The sequence below is a fragment of the Pogoniulus pusillus genome, chromosome 6 (genome assembly GCF_015220805.1).
Source record: "Pogoniulus pusillus isolate bPogPus1 chromosome 6, bPogPus1.pri, whole genome shotgun sequence".
In the NCBI taxonomy this organism is placed as follows: Eukaryota; Metazoa; Chordata; class Aves; order Piciformes; family Lybiidae; genus Pogoniulus; species Pogoniulus pusillus.
Window position 1 is genome coordinate 41,416,666 of NC_087269.1, and position 14,909 is coordinate 41,431,574.

At 50.1% G+C, this 14,909-nt stretch overlaps 1 protein-coding gene across 30 annotated transcripts in view; it reads left to right on the forward strand.

The window, feature by feature from the left end:
* Nucleotides 1-14,909, forward strand: part of JAKMIP3 (Janus kinase and microtubule interacting protein 3) — a 118,753-nt gene that overhangs the window by 56,339 nt on the left and 47,505 nt on the right. For 17 of the 30 annotated variants that reach the window (XM_064145339.1, XM_064145335.1, XM_064145364.1 and 14 more), the window contains exons 5-8: nt 8,044-8,259; nt 10,896-11,015; nt 13,405-13,551; nt 14,523-14,654. In XM_064145339.1, coding sequence (XP_064001409.1) covers nt 8,044-8,259; nt 10,896-11,015; nt 13,405-13,551; nt 14,523-14,654 — 615 coding nt within the window. The remainder of the gene's footprint in view (nt 1-8,043; nt 8,260-10,895; nt 11,016-13,404; nt 13,552-14,522; nt 14,655-14,909) is intronic. The other 13 variants (XM_064145342.1, XM_064145344.1, XM_064145348.1 and 10 more) reach the window with 4 other exon arrangements.

Consider the following 14,909-nt stretch of genomic DNA (forward strand, 5'->3'; position numbering starts at 1 on the left):
TGCACAATCAGCTTGGAGACTCACCCCAAGTCAAAGAATGACAGTGTGACCGTGCTTCAGAGAACTGGGCTCCAGTTTGTCCCTATTGTCCACCTGGGGCACCACTGGCAAGAGTCTGCCCCCATCCTCTTGCCCCTCACTGGTCCTTTAGCTCTTGCTGAGCATTGATCAGATCCCCTCTCAGGCTGCTCTTCTCCAGGCTCAGCAGCCTCAGGTCTCTCAGCCTTTTCTCCTCACAGAGGTGCTCCAGGTCCCTTCAGAGTCTCTGCTCAACTCTGTCCAGTAGTTCTCTTGTCTCTCTTGAACTGGAGGGCCTGGAACTGGACTCAGGACTGCAGCTGTGGCCTCACTAGCACCGAGTGGACAAGAACCTCCCTCGACCTGCTGGCCATACAGGAGACCATTGGTCTTCTTGGCCACAAGGGCACGTTTCTGGCTCACACTGAGCTGTCCAGCTGCACTCCCAGGTCTCAGCCTTCTCAGGATATTTCATGCCCTCTATTCAGCCACCTTGTTCTCTCAGACTTTAGATTTTAGGGGGTTGGATTTTTTCCTTCATTGATTAATTTCTTTTCTGTTGGTGGTCTTCAAACATCCTGCCAGCTCAGTACCACCTTCTCCCAACCTACATTACTAGGTGCACTGATTTCCTGTTTGAATGAGAGGATGCTAAGTATGACCACCCTAAATAAACCCTGGGTCCCATGGAAGGTCCAGGCTGATGCTCTCTAACATGGGAGCCATAAAACAAATATCTTCTTAGTGAGGAGGAAAGGGGTGGTTTGAGGTTATGTTTTCTAAACTGCCTTTGAAAAGCAAAGGGTTTTTTTGTTGTTAATTCCTTCCTGAGAGGCTCAGATTATCTAACTGTACTAATTAAATTACATGATGCCAGCCTCTTACTAAGCCCTGAGTGCTTCCTGAATGGCTTCAAGTGCTCTCAGCTCTGACTTGATCCTAATTGATTTCAGTGGGAGCTGTTGGGCTGCTGGCACCTTGCAGAAGAGGGACCCTTTGTGTTGGGGCAGGGCTGAAACTGTGTGATAAAAGCTCTGCTTTCTATGAAAATGAGACAATTCCCCAAACATTTAAACTGTTACTGAAAACCAGGGCTTCTTCACCCTGCTGAGGAAGGGACCATCAAGAAGAGCATGGCCAGCAGGTCAAGAGAGGTTCTCCTCCCCCTCCAGTCTGCCCTGGTGAGACCACATCTGGAGTATTGTGTCCAGTTCTGGACTCCCCAGTTCAAGAGAGACAGGAAACTACTGAAGAGAGTCCCATGAAGGCTACAAAGATGCTGAGGGTTCTGGAGCATCTCTGTGAGGAGGAAAGGCTGAGAGACCTGGGGCTGTTGAACCTGGAGAAGAGCAGCCTGAGAAGGGATCTTATTAATATTTATAAGTATCTGAAGAGTGACTGTCAAGAAGAAGATGTTAGTCTCTTTTCACTGGTGTCCAGTGATAGGACAAGAGGCAGTGGGCGCAAACTAGAACCCAGGAGGTTCCACCTGAACAGGAGGAGAAACTTGTTTGGTGTGAGAGTGTTGGAGCCCTGGAGCAGGCTGCCCAGATTGGTCATGGAATCTCCTCTAGGCACCTTCCAGAGCCACCTGACCATTGTGATCCTGGGTAAGGTTCTGTAGGTGACCCTGCTTTGGCAGGGGAGTTGGACTGGATGATCTCCAGAGGTGTCTTCTAACCCCTACCATGCTGGAATTCTGGGATCCCACACAGCAGAGCTGAGCATGTATTGTCCTGAAGTACATGTTCAAATCATTGTTCACATCATTCCAGCCCCGTGGTTTCTGGTGGCACAAGTGGCTTGTGCTCTTTGTGTCCACCAAGTGTGAGGGTGACCCTCTCTGGAGAGGTACAACTGACCCAGTTAAGATCTTCCTGTCTCAGGACCTTAAGAGATGTTCATGGGAATGGTGAAAGTCCCTTGCAGATGGCAATGAGTGATTATGGCAGTGACCTCCTTCCTAAACAAATTCTAATTTAGTGAATTTTGTTTACTTTTAATCTGTGCACTTTAAAAGAGCTTAAACCCCTACACCCACGTGTGGAACAGGATCTGTAAGGTCTCCACTGATGAGAGCAGACCCTGTGTTAGGGGGGCACATCCAAGGGACACAGTCCATCAGTCAGGAGATGAACTGCACTCAGATATTAGAAGGAAATTCTTCACAGTGAGGCTGTTGAGACACTGGAACAGGTCGCCCAGGGAGGCTGTGGGTGTCCCCTCCTTAGAGGTGTTCAAGGCCAGTTTGAATGAGGCCTTGAACAATGTCATCTAGTGCCAGGTGTCCCTGCCCATGGCAGGGGAGTTGGAATTAGATGATCATAAAGGTCCCTTCCAACCCAAACAGTCCTATGAATCTATGAAGTTTTGCTCAATAGGAATTCAAATTCCATGCAAATGTTCCTGCAAGGTCAGGAAGGAGAAGTGGTGGGCAGCCATGGCCAGCCCAGCTTCCCTCCCTCCTGCCTCCTTTCTAAGGCTCTGAAGTAGAAATCAGAGAAACCAAACAAATGAGATTTGTTAGAGACTGGGAAAGGTTTGTTTGCAGTTTAAGGTGATGACTGCCAGGAGGTTTAACAACCTGCTCTAATAGCTCATGTGAGCTCATTGTAGGTTGGTGTGGGGCTGCCACCCCGCAGAGATCAATCTTCTCAGCTTCGCTCTGAACCTGATTGCAGACACTTCCCTCTTAGGCAGTGGTAAATTAGTGGAGCTGTCAGATTGGAAAGGAGGGCATCAGAGGAAGAGTGGAGGCAGCTGACTTTTTAAATATTCATTTTCTTGCTGATTGATTTACTCTTTCATTCTCTTTTTTATCCCCTTCTATGGTGAAAAGTTCCCATATTTGGTATGATAAAGGGCGCTCAGCAGCTGCCCTACCCTGCAAGGCAGACAAATTAATTCAAGGTGAATAACTCCTTCTTGAAAAGGGAGGATTTGTTTTCCTCATTGGTGGCTTGCACCTCTGTTGCAAAGGTATTTGTTCCAGGTAAACCTGCTGGGCTGCTGGAGGATTTGGATGTGTTTTTAAAGTTACACACACGATCACTCCTGCATTTCAGAAGGTTGATAAACCTCCTGGCTCTGAGTTGTTCCTTTTGTGCCTTGGTCCAACTCTGCAGAATGTTTTTCTCTGTGGTGCTGAACAAGAAATCTTCTCCTTTATGTGCTCTAACCATGGTGATGGTGTGCTACCACACACCTGGCCTCCAAGGCTTGGGACTCCTGGACATCTGGAAGCCCTTGGAAGTGGTTGGGGCTGGCTGTGAAGTTTGTGCTGTCAACAGGGCAGGGCTGGGACATGTTTATGGCATTTACTGGTGGCACTGGAGAGTGACACTGCCCTTAGCGTGTCCTGGTTGTGAGGGGAATGAGATGTGGATCTGAAGGGGATTGCAGAATAGGACAACAGGGTGGGAAGATGCTGAGAGGCCTGGAGCATGTCTGTGAGGAGGAAAGGCTGAGAGATCTGCAGCTGTTGAGCCTGCAGAACAGCAGCCTGAGAGGGGATCTGATCAGTGCTCACAGAATCATTAAGGTTGGAAAAGACCTCTAAGATTATCAAGTCCAACCATGAACACCACCATGCCCTCTAAACCATGTCCTCAACTGCCATGTCTACATGGTCTTGGAATATTTGCAGGGGTGGTGACCCCACCACTTGCCTGAGCAGCCAGTTGCAATGCCAGGGTCACCAGGACAAAGAGGCAATGGCATTTTATTTGAGAGCCTTCAGGAAGATTACAGGAGAGGGGAGGTGAAGTGAGCACCACCACACATGGGGCAGACATCCCATCTGGCAGCCCAGACACACGAACGCCGTCTCTCAGGGGGTGATCACATCTCTTTTTGTCTGGTTCTCATGGTGTCAGCCTGGGTGACAAAGGCCTGACAGTCCCTCTCCACCCCTGAAGGTCCAGGCACAGGGCAGGGCTCTTCGTGTCTCGTAATTGCCAGGTCTGACACAGTGCCCGTGGGGAGATGCATTTGGCATGTCACAGCTCCAGCTGGACAGAGGCTCCTCGGGTGACTGCCTTTCAGCCACCACGCTCTGGCAGCTTCAGAGGAGGCTCTCAGGGATGTGTGGCTGCAGATTTACAGAGCTGCAGAGGCTGTGGGAGCAACACGAGGAGAAATCTGCCAACAGGGGAGCCTACGTGTTGGGTTGGACGTCACAACGGAGATAGTATAGTACACGGCAAAAGGATCAGAGGGCTCAAACCCAGCTGCATGTCAGACCATGCTTGGTGGCAGAAGGAGAGCACAGCAAAGCTATAACTCAGCATGGGATTATGTTTGCATAATTGGCAGCAGCTCTGCTCACAGGCTGGATATTAATTAGCATTCACACATTAACATTCATCCCGAGCCACTGCCGCCTGCTTGAACCGAGGTGGGAATGTCCCCAGCGGAGCGCAGGGCGTCCTCTCAGGTGGTTGGATGCTGGGTTCCTACCTGCTGACAGCCTTTCCTGAGCACTGCTGGTGTCTGAAGCCACCAGACAGGGATGGGGAGGAGGAGTCAGGCCAGGAGTCCCACCGGTCCCACACCCGCCGCAGAACGAGGCTGGCATACACTGCAGCCTGGGGTGCACCACGGGCGACCAGCATCTCTTCCAGTGAGTTGCACCTTGTTTCTTCTCTTTGCCTTTCCTTGCTGTCTCTAATCTAGGGAGAAATGTGCTAAGTAATAACAATGTTTTTTCAGTGAAATGCTTCCTTCAATTTGTTCTGGTTCTGCCACGCTGCTCCTTGATAACAGGCGGCAAACATCGAGCTGTTGTGCACGTTCCACAGACCTGAATTGAGTGCCGTGGGGGTGGATGTGAATGCTGATGCTTCCTTTGCTCTTTATGAAGGTTGTGTTTAGGGGTTTCGCTGACACTCTGTGAAATGGTTTGTCTTTTCCTCCAGTGTCTTTTGTTCCTGCCACTTTCAAGTGTTGTCTGTGCTGTACGGTGGCTTTGTTTCCATACAGAAAGGGATTCGGCTACCCAATATCCTGCTTATTTGAAACAACCATTTGCTGACCTGCTGCCTCCTCATTTGTAGAGCCCTTTAGATTTCTACCTGGTGAGGTTTTTTTAAGCAGGAGGACCTCAGTGGGAATTTCTTTGTTTCATTCCAAGTTAGTAGACCATTGCCCTCGTGGAAATGGTGGCAAGCACCTTTAATGGAGCAGCCTCCGGGAGGCGCTTTGGGTTTGCTTCATTGTGCCAAAAGGGTCTAAATATTGCATGGCTTTAAAACACAAATTCCACACAGGTTGTTCTGTGCTGTCTTTTGGCTGGCTGTTCCTCTACAGGCTGTCCTGTGCTGTCTTTTGGCTGGCTGTTCCTCCACAGGCTGTCCTGTGCTGTCTTTTGGCTGGCTGTTCCTCCACAGGTTGTCCTGTGCTGTTTTTTGGATGGCTGTTCCTCCTGGGATATTGTGGGATCTCCCTGGGTTTGTGGCTCAGTTCTTCCACCTCGGGCAGCCCTTCAGGGAGAAGCTTGACTGGAGCTGTAGAGCTGTGTCTGAGGGTGGTAGGGTGAGGGGTGAAGTGCAGCAAAGGAACATCATGTCCTGTGTCCTCCCCAGTTTAGTTTATTTCACAGCCATAAGCTCTGATCAACCCCCACACACACCCAAACACACCCAGGGAAGTCACTTTCCAGCACCATCACTGGGTCTGTAAACTGCCAGTGGTTGGATTGGGCCATTTAGGCTGGACATTAGGAAATGTTTCTTCACTGAAAGGTTTCTCAGGTATTGAAATGGTCTGCCCAGAGCAGCAGTGGAGTCACCAGCCCTGGAGCTTTTTAAACAGTGTATGGACCTGGTGCTTAGGGACATGGTTTAGTGGTGACCTTGCAGCGCTGGATTGAAAGTTGATCTGGGATGATCTTTGAGGTCTCTTCCAACCAGACATATTCTGTGGTTTCTGCCATTGCTGGAAGCACAGCACTATGAGTGACCTTTCAGTACCCAATGTCACTTTGTTCCCAGGTTTGCAGACAAACCCAGCAAAGATAAAAGCATCAAACAAGGCAAAATGCTCTTATCTTAAGCAGGATTCATTTTAATATCTGATCATTTAAATCAAACATGTCAAGGCTCAAAAACTCATGCCCAAAATCTTATCCTGTCTAAACCCAGATGTTTTGGGGGCTGTGATTCTTTTCTTCCCATACAGTCTCTTTCTGTGAGCATGTTTGGCAGCCTTTTGAGAGCAATTAATGCTTTGTCTTCATGTATAATGGATGTGCAGGAGATGCAGCTGGGAAGAGCCTGAGATCCTCCAGCAGTGCTGTGCATCGGCACAGCCTCTGAAGCAGATTTTTGGGCTGTGCTCAGTAATTTTTGGTTGCTAGGCAGAGCATAGACCATCCTGGTCTAGGTGGAGATGTCCCTGCTGAGTGCAGTGGAGTTGGACAAGATGACCTTTGAGGAGGGTTCATTCCAACCCAAACCACTCACAGATTCATAGAAACCAACCAGTGGCTCTGAGGGTTTCACGCTGGTGTAAACCTTGATATGCAGACAGCCTGTGGTGTGAAGTGTCCCACTCTGACCCCAGCACCCCTCCAAGGGAAGCACCCACGTGGATGAATCTGCTCACCTCTGTAGGCAGGAGGCTTTACAGGATCACAGGATGTTAGGGGTTGGAAGGGCCCCAAAAGGATCACAGGATGTTAGGGGTTGGAAGGGACCCAAAGAGGTCATCAAACCCAACCCCCCTGCCAGAGTAGGACAATCCTATCTAACACAGATCACAGAGGAACACATCCAGACAGGTCTTGAAAGGCTCCAGAGAAGGAGACTCCACGACCTCCCTGGGCAGCCTGTTCCAGTGCTCTGGGACCCTTACAGTAAAGAAGTTCCCCCTTGTGTTGAGACAGAACCTCTGTGCTGCAACTTACACCCATTGCTCCTTGTCCTATCCCAGGGAGCAGTGAGCAGAGCCTGTCCCCCCCCCTCCTGGCAGCCTTCAGATACTGATAAACATTCATCAAATTCCCTCTAAGTCTTCTTTTCTCCAGACTAAGCAGCCCCAGCTCCCTCAGCCTCTCCTCATGAGCCATTCCACACTGGCACTGGGAAAAACCACCCAGAAGATATTCCTGGAGCACCTGCAAGTTCAGCCTGCCTGATGCAGGGCTGATGAGCATGGCTCTGAGCCCAGCAGGAGCAGGCAGGCAATTAACAGGAGAGAACAGGAGAGAATTGACATTTGTCATTTAAGCACTTAATGACTTTGCATCATGTTTATTATGCATAAGCAAAACCTTTCGTGGCAAGGGCCTAATTAAACAAATTGCTCTCGTGGGAGACTCTTGGATAAAGAACTGAAAAGATTCACATTCCTTCTGTATTTGGAAATTTGAAAGGAAATGCAGGTTTTAATGTTTTGTTGTTTTTCTTTTGCAGCTACAATCCAAATTTGCAAGTCTCCTAGCCCAAAATGCTGAAAAATGATCCAAATTGAGTGAACACCTCCAAGCTGTGAAGGGAATGTTAGGATTGAATGGGTCTTAGGCTGTTCTGAGTTGGTGCTGAGAACAAGGCTCATTTCCCATGACAATTTTATCTCTGTTATTTGCATTTGTTTGTGTTGCCAGGGTATTTCCCTGAAACAGGGAGCCTTCGCTGCCCATGCCAGGGGGTTGGAACTAGATTCATAGAATGCTTTGGGTTGGAAGGGGTTTTGGAGATCATCTAGTTCCAATCTCCCTTGACGATCTCGAAGGTCCCTTCCAACCCAACCTATTCTGTGATGATTCCCAACCAGCCCAATGGCAGAACCCCTGCTTGAAAGGGGAGATTTTGCTCTGGGTGCCCCCCAGAAGAAGAAACAATACTCCTAGGAGGGTGGAGTGACTCAGTCCATGATCTCACTGTCAACCACTTGCTGCTGTTCTGTTTCCAGGAGGATGTTGTTGTATTTTCCATGTTGAGGGGTGTTGGCTCCATGTGGCTGTTCTTTGGCCACCCTGGGGGTTGTCGAGATGCTCTGTGTGATTGTGTTCTCTTCTCCTTGTAGATGGAGGAGATTAAGTTTAAAGACAGAGCAGTCTACGTGCTGGAGAGAGAGTTAGGGGTTCAAGCCGGGCATGCTCAGAGACTGCAGCTCCAAAAGGAGGCTTTAGATGAACAACTTTCCCAGATCAAAGAGTCTGATCGGCATCTGAGCAGCCCCAAACGGGAACTTCCTTATCCAAGTGGTGCAGGAGATGCTTCAGATCATTCAGGAAGCCCTGTAAGCACTTTCACATGGTTTCACCTCAATGAACAAGCAGACAGAGGGACAAAGTGACACAAAAGTGACAGAAGCTTGATGAGTGCACCTTCGAGCAACAGCTTTCCCATGACCACGCAGGGAAGACCCCGAGGCCCCAGTTCTTGCTCCAGTTTGTTAGCCAGCACCAACAGTTTGCTTGTTCTAGTTTGTTCACCAGACCCAGCAGGTTTCATGCTCCAGATCTTCCTAAGAGCTGTACTAAAGCACATGGAGGGACAAGGAGGTGATTCAGGAAAGCCAGTCTGGCTTCAGCAAGGGCAAGTCCTTCCTAGTTGCTTTCTGTGATGGTTTGACTATGTCAGTGGACAAGGGAAAGCCAAGAGATGTCATCTGTCTGGAGTTTTGTAAAGCCTTTGACCCAGTCCCCCAGAACATCCTTCTCTAAAAGAGACATGGATTTGATGAGTGGACTCTTCAGTGGATAAGGAATGGGGTTAATCCCCAATGCCAATCTAGGCTGGGGGATGATCACTGCACCCAGCTCTGGGGCCCCCAGCGCAAGAACAGCGAGGATGTGTCAGAGTGGGTCCAGCTGAAGCACCTCTTCTGTGAGGACAGACTGAGGGTTGGGGCTGTTCAGCCTGGAGAAGACACCAGAGAGACCTTAGAGCAGCATTTCAATATGTGAAAGGGACCTATAGGACTCTTTAGAAGGGCCTGTGGTGATAGACTGAGGGGCAGTGGTTTGAAACTGGAGCAGGGTAGGTTTGAGTTGGACATCAGAAGGAATTTCTTCACAATGAGGGTGGTGAAATAACTGGAAGAGGTTGCCTGGAGATGTGATTGAGGACCTCTCCCTGGAGACATTCAGGGTCAAACTTGGTATGGCCCAGTGCAGCCTGATCTAGGTGGAGAGTGCAGGGGAGTTGGATAAGATGACCTTTGAGGATCCCTTCCAGCCTGATGCAGTCTGTGATTCTGTTAGGCAGAACTATCAGGGTTCATACCCCAGTTTGTTAGCCAGACTCATCAGGTTTGACTCCCAGCCCTGGCATGGGAGAGCTCTTGCTCGTTGGTCCTTTTGTTTCCTGGTTGGTTTGGTTCTGTTATCAGGGGGAAATCTTTCTGTGCTTTCTCTCTTTCTTCTCCTCACCCTTCCATGCCACTGCCACCCGCCTTGGTCTGACACAGCTTTGCCAACAAACGATGCAAATGCATTCCTGCCCCACTGATGTATGTGTGCCACCTTGGGACCTCCAAGAGTGGCTCTCATCAGCAGATGGACGAGGCCAGTTCACCCAGGGGAATGCACACAGTGCAAGAAGGTGGAGGTCCTCCTACAACTGGCTCAGAGTTTGTGCTGCTGAATGCTGCCACTTCCAGTGGACCGTACAGCGAGTCAGACACCTGCTGGGAACATCTCCTCTCCTTTCTCTCTTCTACCATGCAGCATCCAGCAGAACAGTGAGGGTGGTGAGACACTGCAGCAGGTTGCCCAGGGAGGCTGTGGCTGCCCCCTCCCTGGAGGTGTTCATGGCTAGGTTGAATGGGGCCTTGGGCAGCCTGGTCTAATGGAAGGTTTCCCTGCCCATGGCAGGGGGTTGGAACTAGATGATATTTAAAGTCCCTTCCAACCCAAACCACTCTGAATCTATGAATCCAGAACATTCCACTTTAATCACCTTTGTACATTGGCTTTGGGGATTTTTTTACTGTAATTACAGCACCTTTCTGCTTCTGCCTTGAGTTGCTGATACGAAGCCCCTGAAGTTAACTGACCTCATACATCTGATCTTCCAAGTTCTCCCCATCACTGATTCTCATCAAGATTTCTTTTGCAACAGCCTTAATTTTCTTGCTGGAAGTTGTCTTGGGTGTTCTTAAACCAGGACAGAACTGTAGACACCTAGATATGAGCAAACCAGTCCTTTGGCCCAAGCCTCTCCTGCACCTGTTGAATGAGGAAGCCTAAGCCTCCCAAAAGTGCCATCAGCACTACAGGCACTCATTTCTTTGTCTCAGTTGGTACTCAACCTCTGCCAAACACCAGCAGAAGTCCTAGAGAAAGGGGAAAGTCTGTCCAGTTTGTGAATAGCTGTAACTTCTGTACCAGGACACGTCTACCTGTGCTTCTGTTTCCTTACAATATAAGTGTTCTCAATCCAAGTGCCACCCCTTTGGCTTTATGACCTCCTAGAAGCCAATAAGGGCTAGAGCTTTGTGGAGGAAGAGCTTCTGCCATGATTGATTGCATGGATTTCCCCCTCTTTGTACTTCACTATTTTGCTCCCATTCTCCTCTCACAAAGTGGGTGTTGTGTCTGAAGCACTCAGTTCAACAGTGGCACACGTGGGGAGCGTTGCCTCCTCCACTTTGGATCTTCTCCTTTCCATTTCCAAGTCTGCCCATCCATGACTCCATCCCTGCATCTACATCCTTCTGCATTTGCATTCTTTGTTACATTTCCTCTCCAACCTCCCGTTGGTCTCCTCCTGCAGCTCTCAGGGGTCCCCTGAGGTTGGGTAGCCCACACCCTGCCCCACCACGCTCAGAAAGGCTTGGATGGGGGATAGAGGAAAAGGCTGAGCTTTGAAAAGCTGCTGCCCTTGCGTGCAGGCTGATGAGCAGTTATTTGCAGTTGATCTTTGTTTTAGGAACAGCAGTTGGATGAAAAGGATGCCCGGCGCTTCCAACTGAAAATTGCCGAGCTGAGCGCCATCATTCGCAAGCTGGAGGACAGGAACGCGCTGCTGTCCGAGGAGAGGAACGAGCTGGTGAGTGCACAGCCTGCTCTGGCTCTGCCTTGTCCCCAGAATGCAGAGACCTTTGCCTCTGGGCTCTTTGGAAAGGCTTCTGGGTTGGAGGGCAGAAGGGCTCTGCAGCGGGACCTTGACTGCCTGGACAGATGGGCAGAGTCCAATGGGATGGGGTTCAATAGCTCCAAGTGCAGGGTGCTGCACTTTGGCCACAACAACCCCATGCAGAGATACAGGCTGGGGTCAGAGTGGCTGGAGAGCAGCCAGACAGAGAGGGATCTGTGGGTACTGATTGATACCCACCTGAACATGAGCCAGCAGTGTGCCCAGGTGGCCAAGAGAGCCAGTGGCATCCTGGCCTGCATCAGGAATGGTGTGGTCATTCTGCCCCTGTACTCTGCACTGGTTAGACCACACCTTGAGTACTGTGTTCAGTTCTGGGCCCCCCAGTTTAGGAGGGACATTGAGATGCTTGAGCGTGTCCAGAGAAGGGCGACGAGGCTGGGGAGAGGCCTTGAGCACAGCCCTACGAGGAGAGGCTGAGGGAGCTGGGATTGGTTAGCCTGGAGAAGAGGAGGCTCAGGGGTGACCTTATTGCTGTCTACAACTACCTGAGGGGTGGTTGTGGCCAGGAGGAGGTTGCTCTCTTCTCTCAGGTGGCCAGCACCAGAACAAGAGGACACAGCCTCAGGCTGCACCAGGGGAGATTTAGGCTGGAGGTGAGGAGAAAGTTCTTCCCTGAGAGAGTCATTGGACACTGGAATGGGCTGCCCGGGGAGGTGGTGGAGTCACCGTCCCTGGAGCTGTTCAAGGCAGGATTGGACGTGGCACTTGGTGCCATGGTCTGGCTTTGAGCTCTGTGGTAAAGGGTTGGACTTGATGATCTGTGAGGTCTCTTCCAATCCTAATAATACTGTGTACTCTGTGTGTGTGCTGTGATGGTTTGGGTGTTCCCGGGCCCCTCACACTTTGGAACTCACCCAGACTAGGCTCAGCTGGCTCTGGGAATATCAATGAAGCTATTTCTTTACAGCTAGCACAATATACAAGCAGATATTTACAGTATATACAGAAATATACAAAAATAGACAAGGTAAAAAGTAATACAGGAACACAACTCCCCTCCCAGAAACCTGAGTCCCCAGCAGGGGCTCTCAACCACCCCTGCACCCTCCCCCTGCCCCTCTCAACCTTACCCCAGTCCCAAGGAAGAATGGAGGTTCAGCCAAGAGGTTAAGAAGCAAAGGTGAGTGGAAGGTGAGCTGAGGGAGCTGCAGCTCAGTCTGAAGCCCGAGGCAGAGTCACAAAATGGCCAGAGTGTTATCTAATGTTTTCGTTTCTTCTTCAGCAAGACTCTGAGGGGAGGAGACATCACCATTGTTTGCCTTTCACAGCCTATGATCTACTTTTTCTCACCAAAACATTCTACCCTGCTTCAAAACTAGCACAGCTGCCCAGGGTCCAATTCCAGGCTCTCCAGTTAAAGAGAGATGAGAGAACTACTGGAGGGAGTTGAGCAGAGGCTCTGAAGGGGCCTGCAGCATCTCTGTAAGGAGGAAAGGCTGAGAGCCCTGAGGCTGTTGAGCCTGGAGAAGAGAAACCTGAGCGGGGATCTGATTAATGCTCAGCAAGAGCTAAAGGATCTGTAGGGGGCAAGAGGATGGAACCAGACTCTTGTCAGTGGTACCCAGTGACAGGATAAGGGGCCAGCAGGCACCAACTGGAACCCAGGAGGTTCCATCTGAACATGAAGAGAAACTTCCTTGGTACAAGGGGGCTGAAGGTCTGGAGCAGGCAGCTCAGAGAGGTCGTGAAGTCTCCTTCTCTGGAGAGATTCCTCCCCCACCTGACCACTGTGATGCTGGACAAGTTGCTGTGGGTGCCCCTGCTTTATCAGGGTGGTTGGACTGGATGATGCCCAGAAGTCCCTCCCAACAGCCACCATGCTAGGATTCTATGAAATCATTGCAGGTGTAGCTGCCTCTTCCCCACGCCCTGTAGCTGCTGGTATCTCACAGCACACTCATCTTTCTTTATATACCAAAGAATTTTGGTTTAGATGACCTGAGGCCTAGTGGGAGGTGTCCCTGCCCGTGGAACTAGGTGATCTTTAAGGCCCCTCCCCACCCAAACCATTCCATGACTCTGTCACTCTATGAGATGAACTGGAATTGTTTCTCTTAATTTATAAACTATGGAGCAGAAGGAGCACCTCACGAGGGAGGCCCAGACTGAGCATCTCATGAAGAAGGAGCAATCTGCTTCCCAATGGAAAATACCAGGAGCTGTCGATCAGTTCTGCCTTGCGCTAGAAGGAAATGCTGATAGTGTGAGAGTTGGGGAGCATGATGAATGTCTGATGAAAACTGCCAGCTCCAGAGGTGTTCATTCTCTCTGCCTCTTCCAGCTCAAGCGCCTTAGAGAAGCTGAAAGTCAGTACAAGCCCATCTTGGACAAGAACAAGCGCCTTAGCAGGAAGAATGAAGAGCTGTCCCACGCCTTACGGCGGATGGAGAACAAACTGAAGTTTGTGACCCAAGAGAACCTCGCCATGGTGAGTGCCTGCATGCTCCAGAGAGCGTGGGGTTGCTGCACACAGGGTGGCAGGATCAGGCACTGTCCCACGTTGAACAGGAAACTTGCCCCTTTCTGGTGCTGGCTGAAGTGATGGTGTCCCTCTACTGAGCACTGCTCAGGCTGCACCTTGAATCTTCAACTTGCACTCCAAGAAGGACATTGAGGGGCTGCACTGGGTCCAGAGAAGGGTAAAAAGACTTGTGAAGGGTCTAGAGAACAGTTCAGATGAGGAGCAGCTCAGGGAACTAGGGAGACCTTTTGGCTTTCTCTAACTCCCTAAAGGGAGGTTGGAGTGAGGTTTCTTCTGCCTGGTATCAGGTGGTAAAACAAGAGTAAATGGCCTGAAATCATGCCAAGGGAGGTTTAGGTTGGGGATTAGGAACAATTTCTTTCCTGCAGGAGTGGTCAGGCATTGGAACAGGCTGCTCAGGGAGGTGGTGGAGTCACCATCCCTGGTGGTGCTCAAGGAATGTGTAGAACAAAGCTGGAACACAGGAGGTTGTACCTCAATACAAAGTGACATTTCTTTATGGTGAGGAAGACAGAGCACTGGAGCAGGCCCAGAGAGATTTTGGAGTCTCCTTCTCTGGAGTCTTTCAAATCCCACCTGGATGTATTCCTGTGATCCTCCTTTGGCAGGGCAGTTGGGCTAAATATCTCCAGAGGTCCCTTCCAACCCCTAACATTCTTGGATTCTGTGCTGCCAGCTCCTGTCTTTGGTGTGCTGCCTCCCCCATGCCCAGTGTCCTCAGTGCTGACAGTGAGCTTCATGCAGCATGCTGAGCAGCAGGAACACTTGGGTTGTTTGCAGAGTGGATGTGAAGCTCAGCAAAAGCTCATCAGGATGGCTGCCAGAACAGCCATTAGACTGAATGCCTCACTAAGGGGAAGAGTCATGTCCTGTCCCTTGGCAAAGCTTCTGATCTTTTCATCCTTTGCTTCTTTTAGAGACAAAGAGCAGGATCAATCAGGAGACCAAGCTCCTTAAATGACCTGGATCACAGCCAGGAGGAAAGAGAAGTTGACTTCCTGAGACTACAAGTTATTGAACAGCAAAATATCATTGATGAGCTCTCCAAGGTAAGAGAGAATTCTGGTGCTCTCATGCTTTCGTGCAAGGTCAGCTAAGGCTAAAGCAGAAGAGCAGGAAGCCCCAGCAAGGGGTGGTTTGGGTTCTGTGAGCCAACAGGCAGAGCTTGCATCAGGAGTACATGGTCAGCATCTCTGTGGTTAGTGGTGATTGAACTGAAGGTGAGTTATGTGTGGTAGGGTGTTTGGAAATGTCCCCTCTCTGGAGGTGTTCAAGGCCAGGCTGGATGAAGATTTGAGTGACCT